Source organism: Vicugna pacos, chromosome X (genome assembly GCF_048564905.1).
Source record: "Vicugna pacos chromosome X, VicPac4, whole genome shotgun sequence".
Taxonomy (NCBI): domain Eukaryota; kingdom Metazoa; phylum Chordata; class Mammalia; order Artiodactyla; family Camelidae; genus Vicugna; species Vicugna pacos.
In genome coordinates this window covers 74,182,836-74,197,899 of record NC_133023.1, presented here as the reverse complement: position 1 = coordinate 74,197,899, position 15,064 = coordinate 74,182,836, and the positions used below count along the sequence as shown (strand labels likewise).

Below are 15,064 nucleotides of genomic sequence, written 5' to 3'. Positions count from 1 at the left end.
TCCTGTGAAGATTGCAAACTAAAACATGGTTATGTTTGCTTTTCTTTTCTTTTTAACATTTGAACGAATTTAAGACTTGAAATAGTAGTAATTCAAATCCAATTTGTTATTCTTAATCTTTGTAAAGGTGCAATTTTATTTCTGTCTTCAGTATCTGAATTCTAGCAATAACCTTCTGGGATAGTTTCTGCCCCTGAAATTCAATGCTTTTCTTGCACTTCTTTGGTTTTGAAAAGACCAGAGCTTGTTTCATTTGGGCATCTTTGTTGCTTTTTCTATGGTTTGACAATATGGAGTGAGCTTTAATTCTCTTACATTTTGGCTACCTAATAGGCAATGATTTCCTATCGTAACAGAATGACATTCTCCAGGATTGGTCATCACCATGCAGAGTACTGTGTAAAGGAAGGGATAAAAATCAATCAGAACAGTCATCTGGCTCAGATATACATTTATCACCAGGACAAGAAAGGGCTCAAACTGTATATTTAACATGTGACAGCATTCCACTGAAAACATGCCTTCAAAGACTTTTATCACCTCCCTCTTTCATCATTTTGAATACATGTTTAGTCACCTTCTAAGATCACACTTTCCATCAAATTCATTAATAAAAGTGAACTGTGGGAATTCCTGTCTCTTATCCTTTAGACTGGTGGCCTATGAGGAATATTTGGTTTTAAATTAGGTCTCAAACAGCCTGCAGGGATCCCATCGGGTACACGGGTACCACGCTTAAACACTTTTTTGCTTTAACAGATGCCAGAGTGGACGGGGAATTCCAGATGGCCTTTTGTAATCTACTCATTCAAGGGGAAATACGTAGATCAACCTGCATGAAACTGCATTACTCAACTGAGTAAAGGCAACTGCCCATTTAAATAAGAGTCTGTTGTTTCTGGGGGGTGGGGAGGTAAGTGACCGCCTACTGACACCGGGCTAGGCACAGGCGTACTATCTGAATGGGCTGGGCTAACTAGTATGTGGATATATGTCACCAGAAGTATAAACTCAAGTCCTGTAAATAATTTGCAGGCGATGCTTAGAATGGCCACAAGCAATGTACCACAGAATGGTTAGGTTTTCCCTCAGCTTGGATAATTTTATAAGCCAGTTGCAACATATATACTGGTTAGGTAACAGATAAGCTATAGGTTGAATTTGGCTTCATTTTGTTTTAGCTTTCTCATTTTTTCTAGCTCTAGAGTCCAAAAAGGACCCAGGGAACCCTGGTGCAAGGAAGGGCATATTCCAACCAAGCGTTACTCTCTTGCTCTAGAGTTTCTTTGGAGGATATAGTTTTAGGTAACTAAAACTATAGCTGTACTGTAAGTTCCATGCTATTTTTCAACAGTCAAAAGGATTCACTTGCTTTAGTCAAAGGGTATATAACATTGCAGCAAAGTAATTGTCAAAGACGTTGCCGCTTCCATCAACTTTTTGCTTTCAATTACTCAGAGTATCTCATGTATTATCTTTTTTAAGAAAAGAGGCACAAATTAGATGCAGTTTATTTTTCTTGAAAAGAATGCTGACCTCTATTCAGAGCCTGCTAATGGCATTATTTCTCCTCTTTCTGCACATGCAGAGGAAGGGAGGGGAGGGGTACTGGGGGAAGGGAGTGTTATAAAGACCTTTTTGTAGAAGTGTTTTTTGCACCTTCAATTACCTCATGGCAGGTGCAATGACCACTCTGTGCTCTCCTGAGGACAAAAGTGGCAATTTGTACTTACAAATACATAACCATATCAGTAAAAATGAGGCCATGCTGAAAATCTGCCCTGAGATGTTTAAAGGACACTGAGTTTTGACTCAAATTTACACATAAGTCAATGCCAAATGACAAATTTCAAGCTTCGCAAGTTCAGACATTGATCAGGGAATTGGAGCTTCAAAGCCATAAAGCTGAAAGCTTTTGGACCAAGGAATATTCAACAAGAGCTGTGTAAAAATGCATCAATGAAATTTGGTCACCTCAAGCAAAATCAGCAAGGCACAACAAGGATTTGATAAATGAAGAATTCTCATTTCCTCTATTCTTCGAACTTCCCTGGAAAATGAGAATGCAATCACCATCAAAACTGATAAATACATTTTACAAATGGGCATTTAGTCCATTTGAAAAGGTATGAAGTAATTCCTTACTTCTGTATAGACCTTAACAGTTTACAAATGGTTCGTACATACATTACCACATCTCTTTCTCACTTCAAGGCTCTGAGGAAGGACAGATATGATTTATCCTCATCTTATACGTAGTGGCGCTAGGGGTAAGAGGTTTGTCCAAAGTAGCAGAGTTTTATGGACTGCATGTTTGTGTCCCCACCTCCATAAATTCATATATGTTGAAGACTAATCCCCAATGTGATGGTTTTTAGAGGTGGGGCCTTTGGGACATAATGAGGTCATAAGGGTGGAGCCCTCATGAAAGGGATTAGTGTCCTTCCAAGAAGAAACATGAGAGAGATCATTTCTCCTTCTGTCTCTCTGTCAGTCATGTGTGAACACAGCAAGAAGGCTGGCAGTCTACAAGGCAGGAAGCGAGGCCTCACCAGCACAGGATCTGTGACACTTTGATCTTGGACGTCCCAGTCCCCGGAACTGTGAGAAATCAATGATTGTTGAAGCTACCAAGTTTACTTTTTTTTTTTTTTTTTTTTGCTATAGCAGCTGGAACTAAGATGCAGATCCTGGAAGCACTGCATTAGATATGGGAAAAAAATCCAGTGATCTTTTCTCTATTCCAGGCTATGAGGACAAAGATTCTCCCTATTTAGACCTGATCATATTTGACTGTCTGTGGGTTGTGAGATGGGTGGTGCTGCTGGTCACACTGTGAACTGCTTTTGGTGTTTATGGTATCACACTGATGTTCTAGGCATTTCCCCCCTCAGTAAGTTCAGTACCTCAATGCTCTTTAATTACACATTCATATATGAATAATGTATATAACTAGTTGCCTACATACAGTCAATATTATTAAGGATATTCTACTTTGTGAGAATAAGTATGTGCCATTATTTTAGTCTAAGATAGTTTTGTCTCCCTATTCAGTAACATCAACTGATGCGTATGATTAATCTTATAAACTCCTTAAGGCATGAAAAAGTATCATATAGGTTAATATAATATTGAAGTAAAACCTAACATTTACTTTAAATGGAGGCAGTATGAACAAGCCATAGGAAAGAATTTATTTCTAAATCATAAAAGATAAACAATGTCAACAATATGGACTGTATTTTGTTATTATAACCACCAGCTACTGTGCTAAGTGTTTTATAGTAATGATCACATTTGATCCTTAGAATTCTATCAGGTAAGCATTGTTAAGTACATTTGATGGGTGAGAAAACTGGGTTTCCGAGAGCCTAGGCAATTTACCAAGGTTGACCCAACTAGTAAGGGTGAAAACTGGATCAGAATCCAGTTTATCTGATTAAACTCTGCTCTTTAACCATTACATCCCTAGTGTTCAAACTTCAGCAGTATGCAGAAGAATGATCGGGGGCACTTGTTAAAATGTGACTCACTTGTCAAAATATACTGTGATTCAGTAGATCTGAGGTGGGGTCAGTGAATCTAAATTGTAATAAGCTCCCAGGTAAGTCTCCTGCCGGTTTTTTTTTTTTTTTAACAGACTTTGAGAAACACTACCATCCATTATTCTGACATAGCTAACATTGCTTTCTCCGTATTAATTTCACATGTGTCTTTTTAAAAACAAGTCATATATTTGAGGTTGTTTTTCTTTTTCTAGAACTCATAATGCTCACTGTCTTACTGTCATTGAGAAACTCACTAGGAGAACAGAAATTGTGATGTGATGTGAAGTGAGGGTATTGATATTTGCATAACGGCTGCATATGTATGAAACAGGGTTAGTCTCATTCAATGAGGCCAGACAACGACAGGCTTTCTCTGTAGGTTTAAGTAAAGGCAGGTAGATCAGTAAGTAGAAGAGAGAAAGGAGAAATGAAGAGTGGGCAGAAAAGAGAACGGGAACACAGGGAAGGATTGAGAGACTTCTGAACATAAATAACTCCATTTCTCTCAAAAGACAAACAGGTTCTGATTAAAATTTGTGTTTTGACAGCCGTGTCTTTTATCTGGTTTTGTTTAGGTCCTTAAATTGATGACAGGGCACACAATCCAACTGGCAGTTGTGATTAAGAGGTCAGGCAGTGAATTCAGTACTTTAAGAAAAAAAAATCTCTCTCCCTCTCTTTCTTGTCCCCCCTTCAACTGGGGCTTTCGTCTCCTAACTTATTCATATCAGCAGGACGCAATGGCTGAACACCACCCTCCACACACAGATCTACAGACCAGCTTCATTATTACCTTTTGCTTCATGGAAATAAATGCAATGACGTTTAGATAATCCAGGCACATATATAGCTTTTCAGTCTCAATGATTGTTGTCTTTTTCTCCTTCTCAACTATTAATCTAGTATGAAAAGCTTAAAAAATTAAAAGGCTTTTTAGAAAAGGAATCACTTTTGTCCCCGTACAAAAGAACAGCAAAAAAGGTACTCCCAAGGACAGAGTCTGTTAAAAATCAGATTATTTCCACCACGCTCTCCTATTATTCACCTGTCAGTAAAATATGTCCTCTCATTGTCTCGGTTTGAATGCCTATTTTTATCTGACTGGAGCTATATGGTCATTTTTGTATTTATTACTAAGTTCTTTAGGTTTCCTCCCCATTCTCCTCTCCCCCACCCAGAGCATGTTTTTCTGTTCTTAAAAACTGGGCCACATGCCTCTAAGGAGAAAGTAGTGCATTATTTCATTCCCACCTTTTCTTCTTTTTTGGCATCTCTGAGGCCTGCTATGCCCAGAAGTGCTTCCACTCAAGCTGGACCATCAAATCAATTATCACAGCAGTCTGCTTTCTAAATATGAATGGCAATGAATGACAACAGGCAAGGCAAACTTTCAGCTTTGATTTGTCATTGGTAATGTAAAGCTTCTGTTTTTTCCCCCTTGTCCCCTCCCTTCCTCCTTTTCTATCTCTCTCAGTTTCTCCTGGTCCTTCTGTCCCTCTCCATCTCGCCCTGTCTCATCGAGGTTTGAGAGGGTCCAGCCTTTTGGCCAAATTCTCCCCCCTGCGGTCTGCAGCTGCATTGTCTCAAATCTTCCAATACAAGCTTCATCTTTGTGAGTCAAAGTCATAAGAGAAAAATGGTACTGGGAGCCATTATTGCTCAAAAAATCTCTTCCTGCTAACCTCTGAGCCTGAATGTTACTGCATCGGGAGAAGCACAACAATGCTGCATCCTTATTCATTCGGGCTGTTTAAAATTCTCGCCTGCTCCAGTGTTTGAAGCTTCAATTGTTTTCTGCTTAATGTTGCTCATTTCATATCAAGTTTTCAGTTGTGTGAAATACTTTAATTTTTAAAATGTTATTATATCCTAGCTGTTTAAAAAGATTGAAGATGCCATAAAGAAAGAGACTGGTTTAAGCAAACTATAACTAGCTTCCCTTATGCTTTATGTGATCATTAATCCATCACTTTGGTGGGGAGGTCTGCAATTCCAAGTATACTACAGTGCTTTAGTTTCTTTTCTGAAACTGGAAGCAATTCTTTTCATTGGCCAATGACGACACACTTTTACCAATTATACTGTAAATATTGCTTTTAAAAATGAGTTCAAAGCAATGACATAAGTTGAAAAAAAAAAAAGGCAAGAGAATTAATTATGCCCACTGCTGTTAATCAGAAATTCTGTTGCCAGAGTCTTAGAATAGAGAGTGTCTTGATTTGCTTAATGATGAGTTGCGTAAGGCTATTTCTAGAACAGTTCGTTGTTGAATTAAGTTGTAGATTCTGTCATAATAAGTCCACCATAATTGAAAAATACTCGTCACAATCTATTTTATGACACACATACACTGCTCTTTGTATATTGAAAAATAGGGTAGTTGATAGTGCCTTCAGATGAGCTCTGAGCTATACATAGTGGGAGCATGGATGAGGTTTTCACAGGTAGAGTATAGGAAACAGGTTATTACAAATTGGACCAGTAAAGAGCTTAAATTGATTTACTCATGTTCATTCTTTGAAAAATTATTTTTGAGCTCAAAGATCTTTAGTATCTAACTGTTTAAACGGCTAACTAAAAGTGGACCAAGAAAATCTGCATAAAGTAGAAAAACGTATATCAATAAATGGATGAGAACTCTAAGGCACAGTCTGCTGCTTTCCCTTAGGCTTGGGGATATGAAATCCTGGGTCAAAGGTGGCTCTGAAGGGACCAGGAATCACTTATAACACATAGGATTCTAGTTCAGGCTGAAGGGAGTTTTTATATCACAGTTCCTAATCTTTTGAGGCATTCTGAGTTCCTCCAAAAGACATCTTCATGGTCAATTTCTACCAGCTTTATAATGACATCCTAGGCCGAGGGTAAATGTCTTACAGTGCTTGCAATCTATGACTGGTCCAGTCTGGAACTGTAGCCCTTGCGAACTCTTCCTAGACTAGCGTCCAGACCTTCTGTATTAGTTCCTAGGGCTGCTGGAATGAATTACCACAAACGGAATAGCTTCAAACAACAGACTTGCGTTCTCTCATTGCTCTGGAGGGTAGAAGTATGAAATAAGGTGCTGGCAGGGTGGGGTCTCTCTAGGAGCTCTGAGGGAGGACCTATTTCAGAGCTCTCTCTTCTAGTTTCTGCAGGTTGTCATCAATCTTTGGCATTCCTTAATTTGTAGCTGCATCCTTCCCATCTCTGCTTTCATCATCAACTGGCATCCTCCCTGTGGCTCTCCGTGTCCCTGTGTCTCCACATGGCCTTCCTATAAGGACATCAGGCATTGGATTTAGGGCTCACACTAATTTAGTACAACCTCACCTTAACTTCATTACATATGCAAAGACCCTATTTTCAAATAAGATCCTGTTCACAGGTACCAGAGGGTTAGGGCATCAACATATCTTTCTTTGGGAGGACCCAATTCAACCTACAACCCTTTCAAAGCCAATTATTAAAGTATTATTCCTTTAAATGGGATTACCTAATCCCATCCCAATGATTCATTTACTATAATTTTTTTCTTTTGCAACATGCAAGTTCATATGACATCTACACCTAACAAATAACCTGACTTTCAATTAAAATGGAATGTCTAATTTCTAAACCAGTTTAGTACATATTAGAGCTGTCTTCAAAATCTATTTCTCCACTTCACGTAGCGGGAACAAGGTAGTGAACTCAAAGTTACATTAGGCCCTGTGGGGAGATAAAAAATGATAAAAAAAAAAATTGGCTCCTACTCTCATATAGTTTACAGCCTTGAGGTTTCACTGCATAGAATGTTCGCAGTGTAAGGGTTCATAAAGATCATCTCTTCTAAACCACTCATTTTATAGATGAGGCCTTGGAGGCCCACAGAGGTTAACTAACTTGCCCAGGGCTCGCAAAGTTAATTGGGGAAATAGAACATGCAAAGGAAACAAATGAAGGGCACACTTTTAAAGAAACCTCGCCATGGCTTGTATTTTGCCTTCACATATGAGGTAGACACTGAATGTTGATGACGTGCCATAGAGAGAGAGATCGAGGCTTAGCAGTTGAACATAATTCTGAAGTAGATGCCAAGGCTCTCCCTCCTTTCCTCTGCCCTGAGCTCTCTGCCCTTCGAGAAAGCAAAATGACTTTCTGACCTTTCTTTTTCTGGGGTACAAGTGTCCCTCAAGGTTCAGTTGTCTGGGGAAGCAATACTTTTCCAGTAGGGAGGGAAGACATGCTTTCGTGGCTGTGGGGTTCTGCCTGGTGTAATTCTCTGATGACCACAAACTTAATCAGTGAGAAGTGGCCCCCCAGGAGGTTGGAGGCTGTAGGGAAGAACTGAGGAATGATAGATCTGCCACAGAGCAGAGAACTCTGATACATGGTTCACTCTTTCCTGTTTCAAACAGGAAATATGCAGTATTACTCATTTTGAAGGGGAAAAAAAAGGTGTGGCCTACTTCAAATATGACTGCTGGGATGTTTGCAAGTCACTGTACAAGTGAAGGCTCTTCTTTCTTTTCTCCTTTTACAGAAACAGTTTGATATTTAAAAAAAAAAAAAAAGGCTACCTAGAATGGAATTAAAAATAAACCAACCCCTAGAGTTAAAGAACAGGGAGGCCCCATGGCATTCTTATCACAACCCAACTGAAGATTCAACAAATCAAGAAAAAACTGGGGAAAAAGATCAGAGAAAATTATAGGAAGGAAGCAAGAATTTGCTTATCTTGTTATTTTTTTAACCTGCATTAAATCATCATCAAATGAGCCTAGTTTCTCTGAATGGAACTAGCATTTCATCTGACTTGCCTAATACAGGGACAAGCTTGCTTCCTGCCCATAAAACGTATAGGATTTAAAATTAAAGGCGAAAAGCATCACTTTCCAAGCCTACTATTTTCGGATGTATTGAAAAATCAACTATGTTTCCACTAATTTATTCAATATTTCATTCCAAATATTCTTTACATAATTACGTTTCTTAGAGCTAACTCTAAGAACTGCAATTTCAAATTAGGTGATTTCAAGTACACCTATATGCCTGGATGTGAATTAACACAAATTTTAGCATCATCAGCTTGAAAACAGAGCTGCAGTAAAACTAAATAATGTGTTATAGATTGCCATAAACAAATTTACATAACCAGAGATTCAAAGACATAGGAGAATGTCACGTTTTCTTTGGCATTATGAAAAAAGAATAAAATTTGACAAATGCATTATAATTACCATCTCCATGAGCATGTAACCATGGAACAGAATTTTTGGCTTTACTAGCAACAAACATTACGAATCAAATGCTGTAAGTGTATGCACGTCATGCTTCTTGGGGGACAGTTACACAATTGTGATGATACCAAAAGATTAATTCTCATGAAATGTTTCTCCTCATAAGGAAGTTCTGATGCATGCTAACTTTGGAAAACTCCACAAATGAGTGACTAACTCGAAGAGTCAGTCACTCTGCCACTTTATCACTGACTTACACCTAGAGAGCTGAGTTTTTGTCGTTTATGATGTAAATGAGATGAGGAGCCCTTTAGTATTCTTTCATTAGAAATCTCATGAAGATTTGTAATTGGAAAAGTACCCATTACCTAGGCATTAAATCTAAATTCTGTAATAGTCCCTACACCTTACTTCAGTGGTCAAACACACACACAGAAATCAATGTGAGATTTCAATCAGGCATTTCTAGGAAAATATAATTTCATATGATAGTTGAAGTCAAAATGTCCTTCAATTTGTAATTATTTAATTCACCTTCTGAACACTATAGAGATGATTCACAAAGCGTAACTTTTTCTTTCTAACACAATGGATTATTTAATCTAAAAAGGATATGTGTTTTTAAAAGTACTACTCATTCAATTAAAAATAATTATTTCTACAGCCCAGGGTGTTTTTTTGAAGTCATATCTCATAGTGTAAGTTCTGTACAAAAGCACTCTTTAAGCTCGCAAATATTGGTGGAATTTTAGAATTTCAGTTCTCAGATCCAGGAGCCATACAATTTAATTAAGATTAGGCAAGAGGCAGGCATGGGCTGTCCAGGATGGTGACAAAAAGGAACTTGAGCTCAGAGTGTTTACATTCTGCTATTTCATTTCTATCACAAGCCCCAGCTGAAGTTTGCCAGTTTATGCAAATCTCTGGCTGAAGGGAGTGGCTGATGTGTAAACATACACTTTTACAATACTAATGTGTTACACCACTATTTCTCTTGACTCTGTGGGAAAAGTACAGCTACTTTTTTTAACCAAATCAAAACACTATAGTAAGTTACAGGTATATACTTTATGACTTAAACCAAACTTTTAACATGGCTTTCTTAATCTTTATGTTCATGTGATATGGCTTATCTCTAAATGGACTGAAATCGATGAGAAACTGTGGACATTTCATTTCAAATGAAAACCTTAGATGACAGGAAATTTCTCTGAAGTACACAAAGAAACGCAGCCATTGAGCTGAATTTTACATGTAATATGGCGCACGTAGGTGGCTTTCTAACGTCTTCCTGATGACTCATGTAGAGTGCTTTATTGTTTTTAATGGGTCATGTTGTTCACTTTGAAATACGAATGCTATTTTGTGATCACTTCAGGAAGCCCCACCACCTTTCCCTAAATTACTGAGATTTGCAGCTTGACAACTGTATTTATTTAGCTAGCATGATAATTCGAATCTAAAACTTTCATTTCAAGATTCCACATCACCTATATAGCTCTGACAATAAGCCATTTTCTTGGTAAATAACTGACTGATGGTTCATTCTTAACATGCTTGGAGAAACACATTAATAAGATAACCCAGGCCTTTTTTCCTTCTTTACTATCTACAGATGATCTCTATTTTAGATGACTCTAAGTGGCTAAACACGAATAAAAAAGAACACCTTTCTGACTCATTAAGGCAATTGCTCAAGCTGTCATTAGCATTACCTCTCTGAAAATGCAGTACAGGATGCAGTAGGCCTTGTCTGCTGCAGAAACTAATGGCACAGAGCTACCTTCTGACAGCAGGACGAAATTTACATACTTTACATATTCAGTGAGTAAAGAATAATTTACATTAATCAACCAGGCTATGTTTGGGGGGTTCCCCCCTCCTCCATTTGAAATATACCTATTCACAGTGTAGGCCTAGTCACCCATAACTGCATACTAAATGAATTAATTGTGCCAAAGCAAAAAAGGGCCTTTTCTACTTATTTAACCCTACCCGGTATCTATAGGGCAATTGTAAATTATGCCTCAGAAGGTAAATAGCAAGTCAGGCCTGAAAAGAGGAGATGCTCTGGTTTTCATCCTCAGACGTGCTAGGCTGACCACCTGGAAGATAAAGCTGAAGCCAGGATTATGCCACAAAAGCTGAGAAACCACAGATTTTTATCACTAAATCAAGCCTGCTGGGTTTCAACCCTGTATACTTTAATGATTTCATATTTAATTAAAAGAACTAGATGAAATCAAAGGTGGAAGGGTGGGGGCTCTGGCAAAGGAGGATCAGAATCAGGGAGTGGTTGGGGACGAGGAGACTTCATTTTCACAAAGCAGATTTCTCATTTCTAATAAAGCAAGGTTTGCATATAGAGGTGAGTCCAGGAATCACTGGGCTGCACGATACTAGAGGTTATCTGGTCCACCCCAGGAAGCTAATTGTCTACCCTGTTCCTAAGAATCTCCACACAAAGAGGTTCTGCATGTGTTGAGAAGGTTTCAAACTGCTAAGGGCACAATGTCAATTGATCAGAGATGGAGAAAATAAAAATTGTTGTACTTTATCAAGGAAAAGACAAGAATGATCTGTGCTCCAGAAGCTGCTTTTAGTATTATTATTTTGAAATTTAAGGTAAGATAACATAATTACTAGTCCTTTCAGAGTATCTTGATTCATAATGGAAAAGTCGTAAGATATTGAATTATCTAATAATTGCAATAAGTTCAATAATTCAAAGATAGCCAGTTTCAGCGCTTGGCAAACCTTCTCCAGAAAGGACCAGGTAAGAGGGATTTTAGGCTGTGTGAACCATAGGGTCGCTGTCAGAGCTGCTCAGCTCTGCTGTTGTAGCCCCACAGCAGCCACAGATAATACACAAATGAATGAACGTGGCTGTGTTTCAGAAAACTTTATCATGGGAAGTTGAATTTCACACAATTTTCATGTCACAAAATATTCTCCTTCTTGGGGTTGTTTTAAACCATTCTAAAATGTAAACATCATTCTTAGATTTGGCCTGTAGGTCAAAGTTTGTCATCTCCTGGCCTAGTCTATATTTAAATCATTCTGGAGGAGAGAGAAAAGAGTGTAAAACACGGCCACATTTCATCATGGTTGGAGAAGGAAGGATAAAAACATTATAAGACTGGCAAATAACATAATATAGGGCTAAAGTGTCTGGAACAGCCCATGGGAGCTACAAAAATGGGGTTGTGGGAGATAGGACTCTGTGATAGTCAGAATAGGACTCGTGTATCTGTTAGAGCATGCAGACAGCTAGATATGAGCAGAGAAAGGGGGACACCGGCCAAATGGCTGGAACTGGGCAAAAAGGAGGGGCATGAGCCAAATGCAGGAAATCCTACATCATGTAAATAACTGGGGTCCCTGGTCAGAGAAAGAAAAGCAGGAACCTCTGGGCTGATAAGCAATCACACATTTTGGGGTGGCCTAGATGCCCACAAAAAGTGGGAAAAGACAAGAATCTCCAGTGTCCAAATGTAACCTTTTGCTCATTATGCCTTCATTTCAATAAATATATTAGCCTTGCAGATTAGAAGTACCCATCATGCACCGATGCCATGACACTTCTGATCCACACTAAATAAGGACAAAAATCCCTCCTCCCTTTGGGAAGGTGGAGTTGGGATGAAAATCAGGGAATATGACCCCAAACCCTTCCCTCCCCAATAAATATTCTGCCCACTCATTTTTACACTCTATGTAACCAACTTGCCAAAGAAACTCAGGGCAGCCGCTCACCTGAGCCTACCTGCTCTCCCCTTGAGAGTGCACTTTCTATCCCTTAACGATTCCCTACTTTACTTTCTTAACCTCTGCATCCCATCTCTGAATTCCTTCCGTGATGAGATAAGAACCTAATCACTGGCAACGTATCTACTAAATTGTACCAGGAAGAACTGTTTGGATCAATATAGATGGAAAAGAAAAGGAAAGATAACTCTAGGTGAGAGAAATAATATGATCCAAGACAGAGAAAGGTGAATTATCAGGATACATTTGTGGAAAAGTAGGAGAAAGCCCTATCTAAGCAGTATCAGTTGGAGAAATTCATTCATTCATTCAGTGGATATTTACTGATCACATGTGTGTCAAGCATTATGCTAAATATTAGAGATACTGTGATGATCAAGACACAACTCCTACCCCTCCAATTGCTTGTGGTCTTGTTAGATGGACACAGAAGAAATTACAATACAAAATGGGGATACGGGATAGGACACTTAAACTGAAGAGTCAAGCTGTCTGAAAACAACTCTGGCACTTTAAAAAATTATATCAATTCTCAAAACTTCATTCATTTACATTTAAGGTAGAGATCTGTGATTTAAACCATAAAGGGAATCCAAACGCAAAATAAAAATCTCTTTGTGACCAACCCAAGGCCTGATCATTTAAATGTTCACATGTAACTGCCTCTCCTAGAGAAATGGCAAGATCACAGAAACTTCCTATGACTAATTTCTAGGGACCCTTTGAAGATTATAATTTTAAGAAGGATTATTATTTTATTGGCTCAATTCACTGGAACTGGACATTGCGTTGGCTCTGACGACGTAAGCCTTTTCAGCAGTGCGGTCAATTACTGTGGAAAAGCCTGAAGTGGTTTTCACCAGCGATCTTTAAGAAAAGGATTTATAGCTACCTGCCTGAGATGGCTCAGGATCAATAATGCCCAGAGCACAGCATGAATTTTCAACTCTATGATTTGAAAACTCTTAAAAAAGTATTCCAATGAATATTTCCACAAATTAATCACTCATTCTCTAAAAAATGTAGTGGTGTTACTAGTCTTATTCGAGGCCAGAACTAAAACTTCAGCTACACGTGTTCCTAGGAGTATGACCGAAGAAAATCTGAGCGATCTCATAAATCTTTTGCATGAGTCCCCAAGTGAAAGGCCACACTGCAAGGAAATACCAGAGAGTGTGGTTTGGGATTAGACAAACTGGTGTTCAGATTCTGATTCAACTGCTCACTAGCTGTAACCTTGGCCAAGCTACTTAACTTCTCTAATCCTCCATCCCTTCTCCTGTAAACTTGGGAAAATAAAACCTAACATTCAGAAATGTTGTGAAGATGTAGGGTTACACATAGCACCTAACCCAGAGCTTGTTTTGCCATTTGCTTATCTTTAAAAGTCATGTTGCACAATCACCCAATCTTGTTTAAAACAGCACTCAGGCCGTTTATGTAACCGAGCTTAGATTAGCCCTTGTCATGCAAGAATGATTTACCATCGCAGAAAAGACTTACAAAAAAAAAAAAAAAAAAGCACCTCTTTGAAATAGGCCAAAAAATTTTTTTTAAAAAGTGCTATACTGCCCCCAGAACACTGAATAAGGTAAAACTGTGAACAGTACATTTATAAGATTGGCCCAGGATAAAAATTAGATTATAGATTATATACAAACCACATTTTATTTCATTGGTTATTATGCGGTTCATGATGAATGTGTTACACAATAAAGGAATGAAGTGGTTATTGCCAGCATTCCATCCTGAGCTGCATTCTTGCTTCTTTCTTTGGAAAGAAAAATAGTAAGTTAATGGATAGATGCTGCTTTCTATGATACGGATGTCCTTCACTATGAGAATCTATTGAATTCGGCAATGAATACGTATTCATGAATGTGCACGCTTCTCAAAACAGGGATTTAGACAGTCTACTCCATTAAACATAAGTATTTTTCTTCCAGGTGTCAGCCAGGGAATCAACACTGTGGTCAGTGGCCTTTTCATGATGTTTGTCCTAATGGATGCCACCTGGAAATAAAATCAACTTATGTTTAATGGAACAGATTTTCTAATCTCCATTCCGAGGAGGATATTGTTTCAGGAAGATGTAATTAATTCTAAATATTAGAATGAAAACATAGATTCAGAAATATCACCCTAGCTTAATTTGGTGCTGATTAAAGTGAGAGTTAAACAAAAACTATGCAGTTTGCATTTTATGATATATTCACATTATATTGATGATGCTAATAAGCAGAGCCTGCATGCCATCATCCACTTGTCATTTTTTTAGCTGAACTGTTTATTCTGCTAATCCTTCCAGGGTTTCTTGCATATCTGATGAGGTCAACTGTGTCACCCATCAGTCTGTTTGAGTTAGAATAGGTATACACAACGGATTACCTTTGTGTTGATTTAGTGATCAAAAGTCTCAGTATTCCGATCATCTAAACGGTTAATAAATTTTCACTGATGTGTTCATGTTAAATAAAATGTGCACAAAAAACCTAATAAATTGCATATCAAACTGCATATTCTTGGTTTCCTTTACAAGTAAAGATT

General features: G+C 38.2%; 1 protein-coding gene across 5 annotated transcripts in view; it reads right to left on the bottom strand.

The window, feature by feature from the left end:
* The window catches only part of DIAPH2 (diaphanous related formin 2), a 784,101-nt gene that overhangs the window by 100,756 nt on the left and 668,281 nt on the right, over positions 1-15,064 (bottom strand). For 3 of the 5 annotated variants that reach the window (XM_072956797.1, XM_072956798.1, XM_072956801.1), the window contains one exon: positions 6,690-6,804. The exons of the other annotated variants lie outside the window; for them this stretch is intronic. In XM_072956797.1, coding sequence (XP_072812898.1) covers positions 6,710-6,804 — 95 coding nt within the window. In that variant the 3' untranslated portion in view covers positions 6,690-6,709. Of the gene's footprint in view, positions 1-6,689; positions 6,805-15,064 lie in introns of those variants that run through there. 5 annotated transcript variants of the gene reach the window in all.